Raw genomic sequence first — 23,572 nt, 5'->3', positions numbered from 1 at the left:
ATACTTGAATACTTCTCAAACTTCTCTATTTCTACCTCTACTTCAAATAGTTTATTGACTTTTCATGTGAATCGCTACTTCCATTGTAGTCAAGTAGAACTGTACGATATTATTTCTACTTTTACGTTTAGTAGCAATGCTGACTAGCCTACTTCTACCATGCATTTCTGGGGATACCGTCGTCTCGCCTAGGAACAGCAGTTTCGAGAGATTCCCTACCTATAACAATATAACATGTGACTGTGTTTGGGCATATGCTGTACACTACAGTCTATATTGTACAACTTTACGTACAACTTTACGTACAACTTTACGTACATTGTCCTAATTCTTCCAAGTTTTCCATTATAGTTATATCCTCCTGCCGAGTGCCGATGGCGTTCGCTATTGTTCACAGCACCACTCTTCCATTACTATTCAATAAAATACAATAAATAGGCTACTTTAGACTTCGCGCATCAATTGGATATGTAGGACAGGTTTAATAAATATATGGCCAACATTAGTTTTTCCGCGAGCTCAGGACTGTGTCATTACTCAAGAATATTAGGAATATGGGTCGTCATCGAACTTAATTATGAACATGAAAAGATGCAAATTAATATAACCGCAGGGTTACTCACATATAGATATATGCCAATTATACAGTCGCTATACATGTAAACTGTGTCACGTAGTGAGTCCCAACTCTGCGCAGCGAAATAATTGCCCTCATAAGCGTAAGTGCGTGAGCCACATGCATCGAGAGCTCCCGCGCAGTGGCTGTGAGCCCATGCAGTTTCTGGGTATTCTTTTGTTATGTGCTTCCATCATCACATTTTACTACTATAGGTTATAGGTAGGCCTATACTGTCACAGCCTCATTTCAGGCAGGTAGATGATTTACGGGTTTCTGACAGCTACTATACCGTACCAGTTGGCTGCGGTTTCAATAAGGAACCTCACCCATATGCGTGCGCACCGCGCACTCATGACTTGCCTGCTGAGAACCGGTCCGTCATTTATTAGTCAGTACTGTTCAACTAGTGCAGCGGTTCCCAACCGGGGAGGAATTCCCCCCTTGGGGGGAATTTTGCAATTTCTAGGGAGGAATTCGACTATAGAATTGTAACGGATTTCCCAAATTGTTCATGTTCGAACTGTCCTATAGTCAACCAGTTATATCCGAAAGTATGCTTCTTATGGCTGTTTTTTGTTTGCTGAAAGTATGTTCAAATGCTATTTGAAATTTCCTTTTCATATACAAATTCCCCCACCCCTATTTTAACTAGTTCAGATGTGCTGCGGTTCGCAAGACAATTTTGTAGGCCAGCGACGGCCTCTCAATCAAATATATCCTAAGCGAGTAAATGTCATGCCGAATCCATCACAACAAGGCATTTAGTGAAAGTATTTATCTTATATTTTCAAGTCAACATTTTCAGACAGTTACTAAATATTCTAACGTCATCGCTTCAAGTCGAAGAGATCGCCAGCCTTGCTTTATTTTTAGTGAACAGCTACCCGATCGAAAAAGGACATGGTGAACTTGGTGCAATGTTGCCGAAACGTAATGGGTGTCCTAAATTTCAATGAGCCCCAGCAGGGAATCTGATCACGTGTATGTTATATATCAGGGCAGTAACACAGTCACCGGGCTCCCAGTCACATGTCAATCTCACTTTCATAGTTTTGACTCGTGTCAAGTCGAGTCATTTTCAATTCACCATTGAGTCAAGTACGAGTCCAAGTCACCGAGCAGACGGTCGAGTCCGAGTCATGGTATTATGACTCGAGTACGAGTCCAAGTCACACACAAGTCAACACTGTTTGGTGATATTGAATGATTTGGATTTATGATATACTAATTTTCCTGACTTTGTTTCTTGTCGCATTGTCAAGTACCAGGATCAATAGACGAAATTCCAACATTCATGTCCAACTTTACTGTTCTTCGAAATTACAATGAAATGTCGGTCTTGGCCGTTATACAGTCTTGAGTCATATGGCTTGGTTCGAGTCATGCACAATGACTCGAGTCCAAGTCGAGTCAATACCCAAATTGTCTCGAGTCGAGTCGTTTCTGTATTTTGAGAAAATGACTCAAGTCAAGTCGAGTTATCAGATAATGGTGACTCGAGTCAAACTCGAGTCTGGTCAACCCGGCTGTGTATGAAAGTGCCACTATTGTTGGCGAAATGCATACGCAAACTTGAAAAAAAATCGCGAGACCACCAGTAAATTTATGGATACTGATTTTTCACTGCAGTTATATTAGCGATTGCTGCATGGTATGCCGAAAACACAAATGGACGTGTGGGGCTCTGTTGAGTCAAGCCTTCCAGAATATGTGTGATTGGGACCAAGACCATGGTTGTTGGAGGTCTATAAAGTGTTATTACAGCACTGCTAGAAACAAACACTCGGTACCGCCCGTCTTATTCTCTCAGTCAACAGGTGTTTGCGCGGTAAAAATGACCATTTTTAATCATCGGGCAGATTTATCCTTAGGGGGGAATTTTGGCTAAAATTTCGGCCAAGGGAGGCACGAGATGAAAAAGGTTGGGAACCACTGAACTAGTGCGTTACAAGTAAAATTTAACAATGGCTCCAATGGACAATTGGACATTCATAATTGCCTATCTTACCAATGGTAAGTTACCACATGTCGCTACATCATCCGGACTACGGGACCGACATAGGCATAGCAGTCTATTGGTTTACAGACCACCATTCCATATTTTTACCAAATTGTGTAGTTGAATAGTATTTGGTATAGTTCAATTTCAGTAGTTTCAACTGACACTCACGCAGTGAAAGCAGAGAGGATGACTGCATCCACCTCAACCACCAGGTCGGATCTCTGAACACTTTCTCAAACCCGACATTCCAGAATTTTGGCGCATTCCGGCCATGACAAATAACAGTTTTATTCTTTGGTCTGATTACACCAGATTAGACATATTATTAGACCCAGATTAGACAGATTAGTGCCAGTATAATGTACGACTCTTTTTGTAGTGTGAACACTGTGAACTCTCTCATCGCTGTGGACCAAATCGAGATCTTTGACTGATGGCAGAAGACGAGCGTTCGTCTTACAATTGAATGCAGAAATATAATATCATTTATGGAGGATGTGGTTATATACAGAATATAAGCATTGGTTTGAGGGGACAGAGCAGGGATATCTAAAATTAAAACTAGATATCCCTTGGTAGGCTATTTTTGCCGGATCCGGAGCTAGTTTACGACACGTCCCGTCTAACCGGCCTCTGCAGCTCAGCTGCTGATTGTTTGTTTGAAACAGCTGTTTGTGTATTGGTCTGCGGCTCGACGGCCGGGGAATTGCTTTTGCTGTTGGGGTTTAGCCTAGCTGGTGTATCGATATTCTGTCGACCTGCTACTAAATCGAAATCCACTATCATGGAAGGAGAGCGCTCAATATCTAGTATGGGCAATGTCAGCTTCAATGATGACGGTGAATATGTGTGGGATGGATACTCGAATGCCGAGCAACTCATCAGTGCTCCAGGTAAGCTGCATGGATGTTCTGTTCATTGTGTTCAGATTGTTCGTGTCTGGATATTTGTTGATAAGGAAAACTAATCCTAGGAGATTACCATCTTGTTCGAACATTGATATAAATAGGACCATATAATTATAATTAAATAGTATATTCATATTGAAATGAACCCGAATATTTTCGGCTGACACTCGTCAGGGGTAATCGTCAGCAACTAGTAGAGAATTGGAAAGAACATTGTATATCAACAATCGTATCACAAAATATGACGTCACCAGCATGAAATTTCGAATAAGAGAGCGTTCAATGTACTATTTTTAGGTGATACACGAACTCCTTTTGTTGACAGAGTTTTGGTTGGTGTATTTTGATAAAAGTTGATTCCAAGGCACACAAATGGAATTGTGAACGGCCTCGACCTACGATTCGAAATCGGTCGTCTCGATAATTATAATTATAACAATTATCGTTATCACTTACCGCCTCGGTACCCAGGTTACCACTTAACAGTAGTGATGGTGATTAGACTGAAATTCTCCTTTCTAAAGATAAATAGTTATTGCAGAACATATACAGAATATACAAATCATCTTAATAATAGAATGACTTAATCATTCAAGACTAATATAGTGTTGATTGACACCTTGTCCTGGTAATAATATGAAAATTGAAAGAATTAAAATATGAGATTGGTAATATGAAAGAAACCTAAGGAAATGAAGTTTTAGAATAACATGAGATTTGCCAATTATCAGAAGCTGAACACTAAAAATATGGTGTTGGTTATAATATTACACTCTCATCTTCATTTGTGTCAGTTTCTATAAATTCAAATTTATTAACCAGAAATTTAAAGCTGTAATAGCAGCAGCATTCAAATCCCAAAGTGAAGAGATCGCGAAGCTAGTTGAATTTAGTAATGAAGTACACAAACCAGACAGTTACCCCAGTAGGTTACAATTAGCAATAAAGAATCAAGCTGTAAAGAGGTGTGAAACTACAAGCTACATAATCAATCAGAAATATAGAAGCAATCTGATAAAATGTGCAAGCAATTATAGATAAAGCGGCACATGCAATTACTTGCAATGATCAATGCCACATTCACCGCTCTTCCCAAATGAAATAGATGTATATTTCTCTTTTCTGACAAAGGTTCCATGACACTCATTTTGTCATTGCAGATGTTGGTAAATATGGCAGTCTTGAGCTGGCAGCACGGATTGGTCAAGATTTACTACAAAAGAACATAGACTTGAATGCCGCCAATTACCATCTACGGTGTTGCAATGATGAACAGAACCTCGAAATTGAGGTAATGCATTTATTTTTAACAGTTGCAATCACTTACACTGCTGAGAAATGACTGGATGTTTTGCCAAATATTTATTATTTATTAATAAGTAGTTCAAGCTGTGTGTTTTTAACGGAGATAAAAAAACTTATTGTAACTTACTTCACTTAAGGCTATAATTTAATGATGGATGCTGGAAATTCAATTCGGCGCCTATGAGATTCTACTCTCCCGACTGTTCCTCTCTGATCAATCCTGTTTTAATTTGCGCACGATATCATTGTATGTGACAGTTATTTCATAAACAGTGCAGAGTAGACCCTCAGGGATTTCAGAAATGACCAATGACTATTTCTTAGTTGACATCCAAGGTTCGGTCAGGAATGTTGCAACATTGATATGGTGATCATGGCCAACCGAGCAATGAAATTTTTAGACTTAGTAACTGTAACATTCCCACTGTCGGTAGGCCTAGCCCAAGTTGTTTCAACTTATTGCAAAAATTATCTAACTAATCCTTTTGAACTCTTCACCCTGTCATGGCATTATAACTTCACAATACCAAGGAGTTAACCATCTACCATTTAGTCATTGTTGCTTATAATTGCCAGAATCTTGGAATTATTATGTGAAAATAATAGAAATCCAGACTTTTGCTAAAACGCTTTGGTTGCGAATAAGCTACTGGGCCGGTTTCAGTTCACTTGCTAAGAAGATGAATCATAATAATCACGCTGTAGTATCTAATTGTTTATGGATTTCTCGCTGAGCGATTGAGTGACTCAAGTCACTTTCTATCGTCAGATTCCATTTAATATCCGGTTAATGTCGTTTGATGTAGTTAGAAACAGGTGCATTTATATTGTTAAACCAGTCTATAACAATATGGATCCTAGGCGTTTAAGAGATGATTTGCAGATTTGCTTTTGTGTCAATGGTTTGAGGACAGATTAAGAAAATTTGCAAGTCCATTTGATTTGTTTTGGAGTGTTAGGCTTCATTATACTGAAAGTATAATCATGATTACTCTAGTATAGAAAATTAGTTTTAGGTTTAGTTTATTTCATAGGCCTTCCCAAGTGGTAGGACTTTCTTGGTTCATGTCAAGTACCTTGATTATGTTATTATATTGTCAAGTGTCGTAGACGCAATTTGGTCTATAGTATGAAATCTTTGAAGTGTGACCAGTAATATTTTTACACAGATCGTAAGGTACCACATCTTCCCGATCATTCATGTATCTTGCACTATCTAGTTATAGTCGGAGTAATATTTGAACTTGACACTTATACGCTTAGTTACCCGTACGGTTTTTAACGTGACAAGAAGTTTGATTTTTTACACATCTTTTGAAATGGTAGTTGTTAACATCAATTGGTTGTTTCTGTGGTTACAACTATTTTACCTCTTTCATAGTTGGATATAGTTATTTATATTGAATTAGAAGCGATGGAGTTCAATTTAACTGATAATGTAACGACACATCTTGATGATGACATCATAATAGCGATGCGTGCGCTATCAGCAATCAACTCCGCTATCTTCCTCTACGTTGCCGTGTCTCAAATTACATTCTGCGTGACGCGATGGAAAAAAACTACGGAAATTTATTCCAATGTTTTGAATGCAATTTGCGCTGTCGGGTCCGTGATGGTATTGCTTCGTGTTGGGATTCCGGTCGAAGAAATGGTCGACTTGTCAGCTGATCGTAATTGTGCTTTTGTGGTTGTATTCAAGACTTTTACGTACGGACTTGCCCTCACGCTAATGTGGATGGTGTTATGGCTCCGTCAAAGAGTATTCTACCAATCACCGGCCTTGAAATATCTGACATCTTCTGTCATCAAAGTACTCAGTCTCGTGTCTGGAGTTGTGCTTATCGCTGGTTTTATAGCCACACAAGCACTGTATTATATCACTCAAAGGTACCATGGATCCATTGATGGCTGCGTTATTGATGAAGACTCCTATTCTTCCTTCTTGTGGATTATAATCTATGCCTCGTCATTTCTCATGCAAATTTGCTTGCTTGGACTTTTTATTTATCCCTTGTCCCAACACGGGAAAGCCATGACAAAATCAGTGAGACAGGTGCCGACCTCTGGCCTTTTGATTAATGTTGTAATCAAGAGGGCTGCGGTTACTGCAGGCGTATGCATTTTCATGAATGTAGTTACAGCCATCACCAAGTATCTCATCCCTGGCAGTTTGATTGTTGTGCTAACCTACGTTCACGATATCAACCTTGGGGTTGAATTGTTTGCGATTGTATTTTCATTCAAAAGCTGGAGAACGCGACTAAACCCCTGGTCCATTGTGAAGGGTGGTAGAATTGAAAGTAAATCATTCAGCGCTTGAAATTTTGAATGTCTTATCAGAATTGATAGACTTGTGACTCTCCCTTTTTTGTTGTATGAAATAGGTATGAATCTGATAAACATTGCTGGATCTTGCTTCTGGTGTATATAGCCTTTGGCGTATTCACAGCTCAAAACATAGCTCAGGCTGAGGCGTTCCTTTTACATGTGTTTCATTGCCTGCTTACTCAGTCATATCTGTAATGTCTCACTCAGTGCACAGGTCTCTTTTCTAATATTAGCCTGTCGGGTTTTTTGATACTATTGATTTTGACTCTGCGACCCTTGTCTTTTCACATTGTCCAGTCTTGTTATGTTATTCGATGTGAAATCAATAAGCAAATGGCTGAAGGAGTATTTTTTTCTTTCATGTGGAATTCTTTGGCAGAATAATATGTTTTTTGTTTAGAAGATAGACTATATGGGAGCCCCTGTGCAGTCAGAGTGCGTAGTTGACTGTCCCCTCAGTCCTTTGCTATCATATTATGCTACATGGCAAGATCAAAAGTGAATACATGTATTTCAGAAGATAGGTAGGATGAATCTGTGAAATCATGGGCTGGGCATATGAATAAATGAAAGATGTACCCAGGTAGTCCTAGACCAGGGCTGGCCAACCTTTTTGGCCTAAGGGCCACATTTGATTGACGAACTTCTGCGCGGGCCACTAAACGCGCGAAGCGCGAAAAAAATTTTGAAGTTCATAGGTCAATAATATTGTCACTTGACTGTATTGCGGGCCTGCTGTATATCGCTGGGCTAAGTTTGCAAGGACTGGGCTATTCGGCGCATGGACATATCGATATCGAAAGCTGTGACCAACATGCGCCAATCATTTCCTGCCTAGGTTACATGGTCGACGGTCTTACTGCGAGCGCAAACGCAATGTCGCATATGTCGAACGACACTTTGTCTCGTAATCGCGAATATAGTTATACTCAATCTGATACATTAGGTGTTCTTCCATCTTCACAAAAGGGCAACAATATTAAAAACAAGAAATCGAGTGACAACACATTGCTCTAAGCTTGTAGAAATTTTTACCTTTGATAAATCTATCGCAAATTATTCTGCTTTATTGTAGTGTACGAAGATATACCAATATGTGAATGGCTGATGGACCTGTCAATGCGTCGGAACTGATATTCTAGTCATCACATCTCAAGTATTGCGGTCAGACTAATCAAATTTTTGGTTGGCCTTGCAAGCTCAAAATCTGTGCAATCCGATTTTGATAATATTAGAAATTTCGGAAATTACCTCGCGGGCCACTCAAAACCTTCTTGCGGGCCATATGTGGCCCGCGGGCCACGGGTTGGCCGGCCCTGTCCTAGACCATCCATGTTGTTCTAATACCAACCTGCTCATGTGCTCAAAGTAATTAAAAGGTACAAAGCATAACATAATATAGTGGGACATTTTTGTCAGATTGTGTATTCAACGTTTGCCCATGTGCGGCAAGATGATACTAAATTCTCTTCTGTTGTGATAAAAGCTACTGCTATTTGAGGAAATTGACTAGAGATTACAGCTGTATTTAAGCAGCTGGTGCCTACTTTTCTCTTTCTTTCAATCGTTCACCTTTGTGTTATTTTTTGTGTTATGTATTCATGTTCTAGCCTCCTGGTAAATGTCCTCGGGTATTTGCAATAAAAAGCATGATATTTACAAAACATTGGAATATTGACTTCTGAATTGAAGATAGCACAATCCATTGAAAAATAACGATATGTTTGTTGGTTTGGAAAGGGTCGACACACAATTCAGGATAGTATTTGCAATTCAGGTTGTTCTTCCCTTAGTTTGCGACTCTGCGTCATTCTGGCTGGCCAAGTTCGAAGCCTTCTCTGAACGACATACAGAATGTCATGTCAATTCTGTATGCAGTGTTTTCTTAGTTCTATGATGCATAATACCTGTATGAAAAGCCGTCAAGTGCTACTGAAGAGCTTATGCATTGCTGTGTTGTGACTACTGTATTGTGAACATTGTTCAAATACAATTTGCATGCGCATCCATGCGCATCAGAGTTTTGCAAGTAGGAAGCCATCTTATGGAATTTGCAACTTATTTGCCATTCAGCATAACAATAATTTTGTTTGGTGGTAAATGGCAATATGTTACGCCGTTAGTTTTGAAATTACTGTTGTGTGCTATTCACAAAGTCAAGTCTACTGCACACAGATGCTGTAACTATTGGATGAAGGAAGTTGAGTGATAACAAAACTACTGGTACTTATCATCCAGTTCTAATTGACAGACTGCTACTTTGAAAATGTATCCAAGTTCACTTATAGGCAGACTGCATTGCTTTGACATACTGAACAGTGAACGCCAGTGACAATTTCTGTCAATTTTTCCATATCCTGGTCGTGTAACATCAGCAATGACCCTCGCGCTTGCCACGTCGGCGTTTACGATTTGCCAATTTCTGAATGAAAATACCCTCATAATTCATCAATCAGCTTCCTCTCTTTGCTTTTAAGTAGGGTTCGTCACAGTGATCCGAGACGGGTGGTGGGTGAGAGTCGATGTCTTTTAATCACAAAATACAGACCCGTCACTTGAAGAGTTATATTATCAAGGAATATATAGTTTCAATACCTCCCATCGTGGGACCCTCAAATCTTTGTTGTTGGTCTTAACAAGTCACAAGAAGCATGTTCATTGCAATATTGCTGTGAAATAGACATCAAGCTAAGTAAATATGACTTGGGATAATCTGTAACTGGTATAATGTTCCTGGTGGCCTCAAAATGGATACATTTTTCACATTCCCAGGTCATTACTATTATACTCGACTTGGAGCGAAATACGCGATCATCAATTTCGCGCAGCCTTGCTTCCAAGTGTGCTTGTCAGGGTCCGCCCGATGTATGGTACCATTTCCTTGTGTGATTTTTACCATACAAGATGCTTGATGATAAATGGAATACAGAGTTGAGTACAGAAATGAATCCCGCTTGCTCATTATCGTCAGATTTAACGCTTGCGCACAAGGAACTTCCTGTGTAGTTACTAAATGACGGCACGGCAGCAATTTTCAAGTCATTTGTGACTGGTTTAAAGAGTGATCCAGCGATGTAATGGAGCCAGTGCTTTCTAACCAGAGAGCTATGGATAACGAGACCGAGCGAAATTGCTCAAAAGGCTGCAATAACGAGGCGGATGATACCAGATTGCCTGTCGGGATTTTATCTCTAATAATATCTTGCATTGTGGCATATGTCACCGTGGCCCAGATTACGTACTGCGTACTGAAACGTCGTGTCCGGAAAGAATATGGCCGGTTGTTCAATATTTTATGTGCCGCCGCATCTGTCATCACGATGATACGGGTTTCGATTCCACAATTTGACGTCTGCATTACTTGCGGGGTATCGCATGACGTCCAGGCCCTTTCTTACTATCTGGCGTACTTCTTGATATGGTCTACTCTGTGGTTGAGACAGTTCTTCTTCTACAAGTCGCCTGTTCTAAGAAGACTATTCTCGAGATATATCATCATTGCCAGCATCACAGTTGAAGTGTTGATTTGTACGAATTTTGTTGTGGAAGTTGTGGAATATGGCATAACACGGGAAATAAATTCAAGTGGCTGTGTAATTGATGCGTTTGAAGACAGCATAGAAGCGTGGATTGCGATTTACCTCTCCTCTTTATTCTTCCAATTGCTACTACTCGGGTTGCTACTATATCCGCTGAAGTATCACTACAGAAGCAACGTTGCTAGTCCAGGAAGGAAGCCAGGAAAACGTATGGAGTCACTCGTACGGAGAACAGCAATTACTTCTGGCGTTTGTTCTCTCGTAAATGCGTTGAGTCTGCCCATCAAATTTGTGGTACCGACCCATTATAAAGCGTTGCTTCATTTGATATTCAACATAAATTTGGTCACGCAACTTCTCGCAGTTATAATATCGTTTGCTAGCTGGAAATCGAGGATATTTCCGTGGCGGATTTGCGGAAGAACTCTTGAAGCTTTCAGTAGTACGAGGCTGTCTGGGACCTCTAATACACTTCAAGGCAAACAAATCAACATTCCAACATCGCCTTAAAAGATATGTCGGCAATTTTATGTCATCATTTATCTGCATGATCATGCGACCTGTGACTCGACAGGAACTCTTATATGATTGTGCAGGACCGATGATCATCAGTTTCAAAGATGATATCTTTGATATTTGATATCTACTCAATCTTGTTTACACCATGTTCCGGTAAACCCTTATAAATCTTTAATTGAATGCCCCTTATATTATTTCACCACTATATTGATTCCCCGGAATAAACAGGAGATTTGAGTGTCGATAACAACACAAGAGGTCGGATTCATAAATAAACATAAGATTTTCCGCATTCCTACTATCTGACTTCCTATTAAAGTTTGATAAGGAAAAGTACCAATTTTCAGTTTTGGGAGCTTGGTAACTGATGCTCATTTGTGGAGGGTGTTGATGCACTATGGAGGGATTGCAGACGAATCAGACTACTGCAGGCGATGAACAATCTCAATCCAACTTAAAATTCCGGAATTCTGCACCAGTGTGGATCTCGACACTGTTTTTGTCTTGCATCGTCGCATATCTTTTTATTGTTCAAGTTGTGTATTTAGTGAGACACCGACAAAGACATCGAGGGCAGCGATTGATATTTGATGTATTTTGCACCATATCCGCCGGTTTCAGCTTCTGCCGTCTGGCAGTCCCACACTACAGCAAGAGCATCTATTGCGGCGTTTTACACGACGTAGAGGCGAACTCGTACTACATGGCTTATTTCATGATATGGACGACTTTGTGGATGAGGCAGTTCTATTTTTACAAGAACCCTTCGATCAAATGTCTATATTCCAAAAATATATTCATAATAAGTGTTGGATGTGAAGTGGTTATCGCTTCTGTGTTTATACTCGAGGTACTGGAATATTGGCTCACGCGGTACTACGGGGAGGACGGATGTGTTCATGATTACTTCGAAGAAGGCCTAGCATCGTGGATTGTTGTGAATGTCTCCAGCGTCTTTTTCCAAAGCATACTCGTAGGCTTGCTCATTTATCCTCTTACCAATCAACTGAAGAGAAACGGCACTATGAACTCGAAGCAACGCGTGAAAAATAAATGCTCGTCGAATTCACTTTATCGTATGAGAAGGATAGTCACCCGAACCGCTGTCACTGCTGGGCTCTGCTGTTTGATACACATTGCATGCCTCCCAGTCGGGTTCGTTGTAGAGGACAGCATGCCGCTAATTCACAATATCAATTTGGTATTTCAACTGGTGACGTTGTTGCTGTCTTTCAAGAGTTGGAAATGTAGGTTATTTCTGTGGAAAGTTGAAAATAATTTATCAAAGGATGAAAGTACTTTGAGCTGCAATCAAAGTGGAGTTGGTGCCACAGTGAACACAACCACGGGCCAGCTGGATCTGAAGCGTAGAGTATAGTTTTGTACCAAACTGCTATCTTTCTATTGTCGATCCAATTGGCCGATGTTACTACTATACTTCTGAAAATATATCCTTAGAATATTTTGTTTTTGCCACATTGTTTCAGTCTACTCGAACGTAATTTATTTGAGTTTTGTAGGATATTCGTAAAAATCTAATCAGAACGTTTGAAGATTCATCATGTATGAAGTAGGTACTGGCACACCAAAATAAATAATTAGGTTCTAGAACAGTGCTTCCCAACCGGGGAGAATGGTAAAAGATTATAGGGGGACGAATCCTTCCGAGTATAAGGATGCACTCTTGAACTCAGATTGATTGAAACTTACGAAATGTTCAACGGCGGCTATATAATAATCATTATTTTTGATTAGATTTTTATCATTGTGTTGTGCCATCCATATTCAAATACATCAATGTTTGATTTTACTGATACCTGATCTTGGACCAACCAGAAAACAATTCCGAGTTGAAAGCTAATAGCTGGAGTCATTCATCAGAAAGACGCGGAGCTATGGCAAAATCCAAGTATTTCCTGCCATGTCGTATGCAATGCATAATACGGTATGCCTTGCGAATCCAAGTAACAAAGCTTTGAATATATGTCGTTTATGACTGGTCTTTGGAGTCCAATGTGTGGTCCACAGACAATTATATCTGATTTCTGATATACTTTAGTCTGAAAAGTTTGAGCTAACATCAAAATCAAAGAGAAGAACCTAAAATACCAAAATCGCGTATGCTAACTTTGCGAATGAATAATTTTAACTAAATCCTTTCAACAACCTGATTTTATTTCAGTGAAAGTAGTCACCGTTGGTATTCAAGCAGAAGTAGAAATAGTGTCATTAATATATTCTCAAGTACATGTACAAGTATTGATTTCCAAGTATGTAAAACAGTAAGTATTATAGGCCTAATTTTGCCTTAACAAATTGGAATCTGTTAACTAGGAGTAGTCACAAATCATAACCACTTGAGAAGTGGTGCAAGCAGGCAAAATGTACTCTAAAGATGGCAGTGCGTTGTTACTGACCACCTCTGGCATAAAGTAGCGACTCGACTGAACGATTATCTTGCGGAACACCATGTGAAGGTGGCGTTCTGTGTTCGCTAAGAAGTTCTCAAGCCTAGGACCAAATCCGAATCGGCTCAACACATGTTAAAGTCCAACCAAAGAAACTCATTACGCATCATCAACTACAAAGTCCGACTTGGGCTCAATGCAAGTTATATATGACCTGCCGTGTCATGAAATTATACGTTTTTATTGCAAACACTGTTGTGGCTCTTCAATGATATTCAATTTGACGATAAAGAAGGGAAATACGCGTGAAATTTTTTACTTTGGTCAAAACGGGCGCATCTCTCAAGTTTAAGAGCCACTGTTCTAGAAGGTGCATTCTGCCTGTGTGCTGATTGGAAGAAGTTACAACTTGTATCTATGAAAAATTATCGAATAATATGGCACTTTGTAGCACTTACGACATGTGTTCGTAAATTAAACAGAGGCAGTGTACGACACATGCCCAACTTTATGAAACTATTGGCATACTGCACCATTATATAAGATGATTGAGATAATTTGTTCTACTTTTGCATTGTGTTAAATGTAGTAGATTTATTACTGCATTAGATGGTTTTTGAATGCATTTTGGATTGTCTGGAAGCGGTGTATGATATTCTCAACTTTATGAAACTGTGGGCATACTGCATCATTATATAAGATTATTGAGATAATTTGTTTAACTTTTGCATTGCGTTGAAATGTAGTAGCTTGTTCGTAATATTGTGTTTTATTACTGCCGATACTACTGAATAAAGCTTTTGTACATTAGTTAGCTTTTCAATGCATTATGGACTGTCTGGCCAGCTAAGGAAATGCTGAATAATCGCAACTTCAAGATATAATGTTGAAATTTATTAATCTTATCTGACGTTGAGAATGGAATGGAAATAACAGTGTAACAGTGTATTGTTGTCTGAATTCAAAAATACAGATCAAAGAAGAGCTGTCTTAATATGCTTATCCCGAACCTCAACGAAATTGGTAGCCTAGTCAACTTGCACGCAAGATCTGATGTTGGTTCAAAAATTGATTGATCTTATCTTATTTATGGTCGCCCATGATTTCAAACAATCAGCTTTCACTGCTATTCCCAAAATCGTGAACTTTTCAGCTGGTTATCTTTCTTCTTAATCTCAGCACCAATACTCGCCTCACTCAACAAAATATTAATTTTAAGTATGGTATCTCGGCGTTATGTGTTCCTTTCTATTTTTTCCTCCCAAACTTTTATTCACCTACGCCCCATGTGATATTAGTTGGGTAATTGGTAGACTCAGAAAAAGGCAGAAGTGAAAGTTGCAAGGTATTAGATTTCTTTGTGATAGGGGGAAGAATTCACTGTAACATGATATTCATAAAGAGGGAGAGATGATGCAAAATTACGGGTTTTGAGAATGGGGAAATATCTCAGTGTGCATTTAAAGGATATCGCGCTGCAAGTCAAGTTCAAGAATGAATACTACCAAGAGTCGGTTTGATTCTTTGCTTCAAACTGAGCTTGTTGGTAACAACACCGCGTCACCCTTGGTTTTAGCCAGTGTATTGGTAGTAGATGTATTTTGCATTCTGCTGGGACTGATTGCTTTGTATATTTTCATTGCGCATTCAGTGTATTGGGCCACTTGTTATAAATTTGATTTGGCTAGAAAAAAGCGGCACAAGTTTGTGTCAGACGCCATGTGCTGTGTTGCAGCTTTCATGACTTTGCTGAGAATAGGAGTGCCGGTTCGAATGATTGTATTAGAATTCTCTGAGGAAGCATGCTATATGTATTATGATTATACCGTGATAACCTATGCGTTCAGTTATATATCTCTCTGGACAATTTTGTGGCTGCGACTCCGGTACATATACCACTCTCCACATTTGAAAGAGACCTATTCTTTCGTCATAAGAGTGATTACGGATGGCGTGGAGGTACTCGTAGTCTTGGGAATCCTTGGAAGTACGGTGCATTTCTATGTAACCAGAAGATACACTGTGGACGAATTTGGCTGTATCGATGAAAATGCGGACGATACCAACTACATATGGGCCGTGGACTTCGCGTGTATTTTGGCATCACAGGCTGTTCTGTTGTCGTTACTTTTGTATCCTCTTTGGAAACATAAGCAGAGATTAACGAGTGGACCACTGAGTAATACGAACAGTATCAATCTATTGAAGCAAGTAATTATCAGGGCCACTGCCACGTCGGCTGTTTGTATATTAGTGAATATTCTCGCGATACCCACACAATATGTCGTGGCCAAGAAGTCTCCTTATGTATTTGATGTCCCGTATAATGTCAGTCTTATTATGCAACTTATTGCTGTAATAGCTATATTTAAAAACTGGAGGAAAAGATTTTGGCCGTGGAGCATGTTGAAACTTTGCAAATGTCGGCTTGCCACCAGAAGAGGTGTATATGCTCCCAATGCCACTGTTGTAATGCCGAGAAGTGACATGAGACCTGAAATTTTCCGTGTTATTGTCTAGTGCTGATGCTTCTATATTTTTGTGTTAAACTGCCCGTGCTATAACCATTGCACTACATTTGAATTTCCAACATGATGTGCTAGGTACATTTAATTAATAATTATGCCAGCTAGTTTGTTTGCTGCGCATTGATCGGATCACACAGGTAATTATTATATATATTGTTTTGGACGTTGATTTTCCATGTTTGTATCTAGTACAATGACAGTTGTTTTGATCAATATTTCTCTGCCAAATGAGGAGATTACACCAAATATTTTTAATACCGCTAGTGCTGTAAATGAAGTGAACGAGTGTGAAACTGATTGGCAGAAGCATTGATAAAGTGATTTAGAGTTTTAGACGGATTAACCTTCACAAGAATGTGGCTTACTTACCTTGTTGAGGCTGTTTTCTCTTTTATTTAGCGTCCTGTAATGAAACTATTCGCGATTAAACTACACTTTTAGTTGTGACACGCCATGTTGGCAAAACTTGAAAATGAACATAAATTTACTGTAAGCAGGACTTTCTCAATGACCTCACCCTGTACAAATTTCAGGTGGTTGAAAGCAACTTTTGTCAGCTGCATTTTGGCCAGTCGTTTATTATTTGTGTCTATTTTAGCACTTGAACAAGCAGCTGTCATGGCTACGGGAGGTGAACGAGTCGAAGACGCGAATGTTCGAGCAGCTGGACGTCAGCCACCAAGAACTGGAGGCAGCCAACAAAAAATTGAAAGCAGAAGCCAAAGAATGGAAGGATCGGGTTGCAAAGTATGTACAACAATGTAGACGGTTGCCGGTTTTTGTCAATTGCGTCATTAGATGTACCTTGTAAAGCAACACCCATGTCAGCCTACTCCACTCATGCATGTTGTTTTCACTTATCAGTACTTGCTGTGTTATTGTGTTTACACATAACAACTTTCCTCAGCAAAGTGCCTTCCTTATTTTTAGTGATATTATATTTTCATGTATGGTTTCTGGATCACAAGTAGTGAAACTCTTTCGAGTGAAGTGCATTCTGTATTTCTGCTCGATTTATATTGTTATGCAATGTAAAACAGTAAATTTTGATATGGTAGGAGTTTTCCCACTACTCTCACTTTCTCACCACTGAGTTGTTTGGGTTGGAAATTGAATACTAGGATAAAATCAAGATGTAAATTTCCGTGGTCTGGTACTGGTAACACTTTGCCAGAGGTAGTCAATGATGAAGAACTACTTTTTCAAGGTGCTCAATTAGGCTTACCTGCTTATGCTTGCATTACTTACTGAAGTGGATATGGTTTCTGAAGCAAAGCTATCTACTTTCTTCCCCGTTGGATTGTGTAAAGCAGAAAAGAGTTTTTTGGATAGGTTTGCATGACTTTCACGGGTGAAATTGTTATTGTAATCGACTTAGATAGCCCCTGTGCCATGGTGACTGAATATATTCCAAAAATGCAACCATTTCCATCCTTGACATTAGCCCTTCGTGTGTTATCCACAATTATACATCTTTCAATTTCAAAGGCAGCCACTTCTGATTGACTGCTTGAAGTATGGGACTTATTGAAGTTACTTGAAATAATATTCATGCGTCTCGTAATTGATTAGATACGATATTTCTTCTAAGTTCAATTGAATAACAATGCTGACTATTTTGACAACCTCTTCGCATTGCAGGCACTTTTCCTAAATTCATATCTGATCTCCATCGCAGGTACATGAGTCTTTGCGAAAGTCGCGAGGACGAAATTCAGAACTTGAAGACACAAATAGCAAGCGTCCATAAGGCGCAAGAGCAAAGAACCAAGGAACACACCCGCAGAAAGACGATTCACAGCTGCATTCCGTTGACAAAGAAAGACGGTTAGCAGCTGGAATTCTGCGCGAACCACCTTTGATATGATAGCTTTGTCTGTTGCATTTTCAGACTTCAAACTTCCTTACTCACCTAGTTCATTTACAAAATCCAATCAGTTCCAGTCAGAAATTGAGGAGAAAGAGAATGAAATTTCCAAACAGAAAAAAGAGATCGCATCGCTACAGCAAGTTATTGGCAATCTGAAATCAGAACAAAGTGAGTATCAGTTGACTTTGTGCATAATAATTAGAATGACATGTGGATATGCATTTACACGCATGATTTAAATTTCAATGTGTATGTAATGTGTAATGGGCATGATATTGGAGTACCAAATATCGCAATCGAAGTCTTTCATGCTACATATTTAGCACAGACAATTAACTGTCCTAGAATAAGCGTCTTTTGAACTACATTGGCCTTATCTTTAATTACTGTCGGTTGCGATAGGCGAGTTTGTGCCTAATAAATTGTGGGTTCAATAATCAGCAGTCTGAGTGCACTAAACATTAGGGCTCTTCAAAAATGACTTTTTTTCTCAAATCGTACTGGCTACTTGATAAAATTGTTAGGTTACCTAATTTAAGCCTACACACGAAATTTGGTTCAATTCCAAACAGTAACCGCTTTGCTACAGGAGAAGAAAGTTTCTATTTATTATATAAAAATAAATAATAAAAAATTTGAAAATTTTCTGTCCACCCCATGAAAGTATTAGGCTGTCTATAGAAACGATCCTCACCAAATTTGGTTCAATTCCAACCAGTGGAAGCGGAGTTATTGCCGTCGAAAAATTTGAATTTGAATAAAATAGTATTTACGGTGAGCACAACTATAATAAATAAACAAAGAATCGGTCACCGTAAATACTATTTTATTCAAATCCAAATTTTTCGTCAGCAATAACTCCGTATCCACTGGTTGGAATTGAACCAAATTTGGTGAGCATCGTTTCTATAGACAGCCTAACACTTTCATGGGGTGAACAGAGAAATTTCAGATTTTTCATTATTCATTTTTATATAATAAATAGAAACTTTCTTCTCCTGTAGCAAAGCGGTTACTGGATGGAATTGAACCAAATTTTGTGTGTAGGCTTAAATTAGGTAACCTAACAATTTTATCAAGTAGCCAGTAGGATTTGAGAAAAAAAGTCATTTTTGAAGAGCCCTACTAAACATGTCAGGGTTTGTTTCCTTTTGATGCACTACACAAATGAAAAACTCAATACCGTAAATAATTACCTGTCCCTAACATTCAATGCGCTGTACTCTGGGATACTGTAAATTAATGAGAATGGGACACGAAGCAGAAGATGAAACAAAATCCATTCTCACCACTGTGCAAAGTGTATATGGTCCTGGTCGTATAATATTAGAGCAATATGATAAACTGATAGTACTTCATGAAAAACAAATTGATGCGTTTTGTATATCTAAATGTTTTACTGCTTCGTGTCCAAACTTTACGGTGCTTTCAAATGATCAGCTAGGGCAGATTTCACCCAGCGCTATTGAATTCAACAAAATTCATTCCCAACCTAGATCAGCAGCTTCAATTACCGTTGATCCGGTAACGGCTTTTCGTAACAATCTCACTCGGTAGTTTGAAACATTAAATTATTCATTCTCGGAACCAATAAAGATGATTGCATCTTCATGTTCCTGTTATCTAGCACTATGCGGTAGCCGTAATGCATTATGATTCATGCAAGATTAAGCGAGTCTGCCCAAATAGAAATCTCAAAACAATCAGAGCTGCTCAAAGGAGCCATTAAGGATACTCAATAGGGGTTCTTCAAAAATGACTTTTTTCTCAAATTGTACTGGCTACTTGATAAAATTGTTAGGTTACCTAATTTAAGCCTACACACCGAATTTGGTTCAATTCCAGCCAGTAGCCGCATTGGTACAGGAGAACAAAGTTTCTACTTATTATATAAAAATATATTAACAAAATTTTCAAAATTTTTTGTTCACCCCATGAAAGTGTCAGGTTGTCTATAGAAACGATGTTCACCAAATTTGGTTCAATTCCAACCAGTGGAAGCGGAGTAATTACCGTCGAAAAATTTGGATTATCAATAAAATAGTATTTACTGTGACCAATTCTTTAATTATTTATTATAGGTGTGCCCACCGTAAATACTATTTTATTCAAATCCAAATTTTCCGACGGCAATAACTCCGCTTCCACTGGTTGGAATTCAGCCAAATTTGGTGAACATCGTTTCAATAGACAACCTAACACTTTCATGGGGTGAACAGAATATTTTGAAATTTTTGTTGATTTATTTTTATATAATAAATAGAAACCTTCTTCTCCTGTAGCGATGTTGCTACTGGCTGGAATTGAACCAAATTTGGTGTGTAGGCTTAAATTAGGTAATCTAACAATTTTATCAATTAGCCAGTACAATTTGAGAAAAAAAAGTCAATTTTGAAGACCCCGAATACTCAAGTACAAGTTGATGTACTACGATAAGTTTCCACACGATTACAGAAAGACGTGGTCATTATGAGGACTTGTGAAACCTCGGGCTTCATTCCCCGGTTGTCATGACAATCTCGCTTGAAAAAGCAATGCAAGTCAATACCAAAACTCCATTGTACTTGGCAAAATCAAAACGTCAAAAGCACAAGCACAGGTGAAGAGTATTCGAGTTGGTTTGGACTTCCAGATGTCCAAAATTCATAAGTACGCAACGGTTATCTTTCCTTTCCCCTTCACTTTATTACCGCGTCTTCATTGCAGCTTCGACCCAAAGAAAGAACGAAGAACTGCAAAGGGAAATCGACGACTTGACTCAAGAGAATCAAGACTGCTGTCTCAAGCTTCTGGACGAGCGCGAGATGGTGCAGAGACTGAACAATATCATTGAAGAGTACGACATGGCAGTCTGCCGAGAGGTAAGCGCGCGTGTGTTCCTTGTGGAGATAACGAAAGTAGTTTGTTGCTAGCCAGCCGAGAGAAAAGGAGGTGAAACAAAATGGAAGAGAGGAGGGATATTTCTGAATTGGACAATGTTCTAAATTCTAATGGATTAATTGGATTATATCTATGTACAAATACCAATGCATCAAGGATCAGAAATCGTCTCTATATGTATAAACATAGCCAGTTGCCGCATATTAAAATATAGATTTACTCACTCTGCTATGGATGACCGAGTGTAGAGTCATAATCTAGTATGACGAATGGTTAATTATAAAGAGTTAGATCGTTAAGCCAGTGTAGCGTGAAGAAACAAAATGAACCATATGCTAACGCATTCCGAATAAGGAATACGCGGATCATTCTCTCCTAGAGAGCAATAACGGATTTCAAAAGGGGGTAGGTTCAAGCTTGGAAATCAAGTTGAGGGTTCTCAGATTTCACCTCCCCCCCGGCTACGCCAATCGTTGCTAGTATTACAGAAGTTGAAGTAACGCCGTAAATTTCCGCTCAATTACAAGTAGAATCAGTATAGGACATGTCATAACTACTTGAAGTAAAAATAAAAAAGGAAGTTCTGAAAAGTACTAAAGTAACAAGCTTCAAAAAGCTACTTCTGAGATTGCTACATGTATCTTCGCGACCAACGCTAAATTATTAATGACACTCCCATGATACGATGTCTATTTCACACGTATCCTGACTATTTCACTCAAAAGCGATGCAAAGTAATCTCAAAACTACTTTTTACTTTTCAAAATTCATTCATACATTCATATTCATTCAAAGTATATTCATATTGAAATGGAACCGGATATTTTCGGCTGACATTCGTCAGTGGCAATCCTCAGCAACCAGTAGAGAACTGGAAAGAGCGTTGTACAATGTACATCAACAATCGTATCACCAAATATGACGTCACCGGCGTGAAATTCCGAATAATCGGAATAATCGGAGCAAAGAGATCGCTTAATTTCCATGTACTTCTTTTTATGGTACACGAACTCCTTATGTTAGCACAAGTTACTGGCGTATTTTGATAAAAGTCGAGTCCAAGGCACAGAAATGAAACTGTGAACGGCATCTCCCAACAGGGTGACGTCTGTCACCATGATAATTTTTCTCATAAACAGAATTATACAACAAATGTTTGCCAGTGATAGAATTCATGGCCTCTGCCTGTTCCGAAATATTGAGGTTCAACAACTTTTTAATTGTATATTGAAGTTCTGTACCTCCAAGAAACTTTTGGCTCGGCGGTGCATATTTCGGCACTAAGATTTGAACTTTTCTCAGGGTTACGTTGTCGAAAGCACCCCGGACGTGTCGGTTGACATCGCCGTTGGCGAATCGAGTTTACTCCGTGACTCTATCGACGAGGATGAATCCGACACAGACCACTTGGTAACCGCATTACACATTTTTTCGAGATCTCCGTACGGCAGAGCGCAATGGTTTGAGTACCAATTTAGTTACTACAATAGCTTTCAGGCCTGAAATACTTGCTTTTTACTTACTCGTAAAGCACGACATCTACTTCTACTGGAGTACCAGCGCGGTTTGTTACCTTGCATTCTATTTCAGGAGCACACCGATTCCACTCGTATTCAAGAAGACTCGCTCAACGTGTCCACAGCTCTAAACGCTCAAATGCCAATTTCTCATTACTTCCAAATCGCCAGCATATCGCCGGACAAGTCCTACCGCGACCTGTCGCTGGCCAAGACGCCCGCACGCGGTTTCCCGAAATCCGCCCGCCACTGTGACGCGAAATACCAAATGAAGAACGTGTCTCTGGTGCAGGAGATGGATAATCAGTACCAGTCGCTGCTTGAAAAATACCAGCGCCTGTTGCGTAGCATTGAAACCGAACGGGACTCTGGCGAAACGCAAACCTCTCTCGGCCATGACCAAGCCATCAAGGCGAATACAAATCTAAGCGAACACGCGGATAAACCTGGCGGCCATGATGGTTTGCCAGAATATAAAAAGCTGTTTAGGGAGATTTTCTCACTTCTCAACGAGGCCAAGGCGTGAATTATTCAGCGGTGCTTATTGCTTATGCATCATTAAAAATCGATTTGCGGGAAATTATTGACTGTCTGATATACACGATCAAATCTACGATCCCAGTCCTCCAATTGGTTGCTTCTTCAGTTGTTTTTTAGAACTCTTCTGATCTCTTGTATTATTGCGTCATAGTTACGTCTGCAGTGTTAACGATACCCGCGTCTTCCGTTGTTTTTATTTTTGTCAATGACTTCACAAATCATAAGGTATTAATGTGTGGTACTGTATCGCTTTTCTTGCAATGTAAGAACGCCCAACTTCAGGTCGCCCGCGATTGCACTAAACGAAAAAAATATCTTGCCGGATACGTTGACGGTACCTTGAACATTCTGCCTAAAATAGGAACGATACACTGTCACGTATGATTCGTTTTATTTTACGCCCGTGCTTGCAATTTTGTTCTCGAGTCTTACCTGTTTTTTCGTTTAAGGCGCTACACAAGTCGTTTTGACAACGCTGCTGTATTTGCCATTATTTCGTATTTTAACTCCCAGTACGACGACGAAGACTATTAAAATCTGCTTTTAAAACGAAATGGTATTTTGTGCAGCCTAAAGTGGAGCGCGATTGTTCAGGCCGGTCTTGAG

The 23,572-nt window shown here is 39.3% G+C and overlaps 3 protein-coding genes across 3 annotated transcripts; all 3 read left to right on the top strand.

Annotated features, from left to right (window-relative positions):
* Nucleotides 1-3,260: 3,260 nt before the first annotated feature.
* LOC145458106 (cerebellar degeneration-related protein 2-like) lies at nucleotides 3,261-23,520 on the top strand. Its single transcript, XM_080336427.1, has 8 exons — nucleotides 3,261-3,514; nucleotides 4,690-4,820; nucleotides 16,758-16,906; nucleotides 17,838-17,986; nucleotides 18,051-18,197; nucleotides 20,736-20,890; nucleotides 22,212-22,319; nucleotides 22,500-23,520. The coding sequence occupies exons 1-8, from the start codon at nucleotides 3,406-3,408 to the stop codon at nucleotides 22,950-22,952; spliced, it is 1,401 nt and encodes a 466-aa protein (XP_080192553.1). The 5' UTR covers nucleotides 3,261-3,405; the 3' UTR covers nucleotides 22,953-23,520.
* Nucleotides 4,830-7,507, top strand: LOC145458108 (uncharacterized). Its single transcript, XM_080336429.1, has one exon. The coding sequence runs from the start codon at nucleotides 6,249-6,251 to the stop codon at nucleotides 7,155-7,157; it is 909 nt and encodes a 302-aa protein (XP_080192555.1). The 5' UTR covers nucleotides 4,830-6,248; the 3' UTR covers nucleotides 7,158-7,507.
* LOC145458107 (uncharacterized) lies at nucleotides 11,621-14,439 on the top strand. The gene has a single exon (XM_080336428.1). It carries the CDS (start codon nucleotides 11,621-11,623, stop codon nucleotides 12,599-12,601), a length of 981 nt encoding a protein of 326 aa, XP_080192554.1. The 3' UTR covers nucleotides 12,602-14,439.
* Nucleotides 23,521-23,572: the final 52 nt, after the last annotated feature.

This window comes from Botryllus schlosseri, chromosome 15, assembly GCF_051294905.1.
Source record: "Botryllus schlosseri isolate E-star chromosome 15, Bs_hap1, whole genome shotgun sequence".
Taxonomy (NCBI): domain Eukaryota; kingdom Metazoa; phylum Chordata; class Ascidiacea; order Stolidobranchia; family Styelidae; genus Botryllus; species Botryllus schlosseri.
The sequence above is the reverse complement of the archived record's forward strand: the minus strand, read 5'-3'. Positions and strand labels throughout refer to the sequence as shown.

What these genes read in the sequence shown, in the direction of transcription:
- LOC145458107 (XM_080336428.1), top strand. Translation starts at nt 11,621, where the DNA reads ATGGAGGGATTGCAGACGAATCAGACTACTGCAGGCGATGAACAATCT.
- LOC145458106 (XM_080336427.1), top strand. Translation starts at nt 3,406, where the DNA reads ATGGAAGGAGAGCGCTCAATATCTAGTATGGGCAATGTCAGCTTCAAT. An exon ending in TCCGTTGACAAAGAAAGACG is followed by an intron (nt 17,987 to 18,050) that starts GTTAGCAGCTGG and finishes TTGCATTTTCAG; the next exon opens with ACTTCAAACTTCCTTACTCA. An exon ending in AATCCGACACAGACCACTTG is followed by an intron (nt 22,320 to 22,499) that starts GTAACCGCATTA and finishes ATTCTATTTCAG; the next exon opens with GAGCACACCGATTCCACTCG.
- LOC145458108 (XM_080336429.1), top strand. Translation starts at nt 6,249, where the DNA reads ATGGAGTTCAATTTAACTGATAATGTAACGACACATCTTGATGATGAC.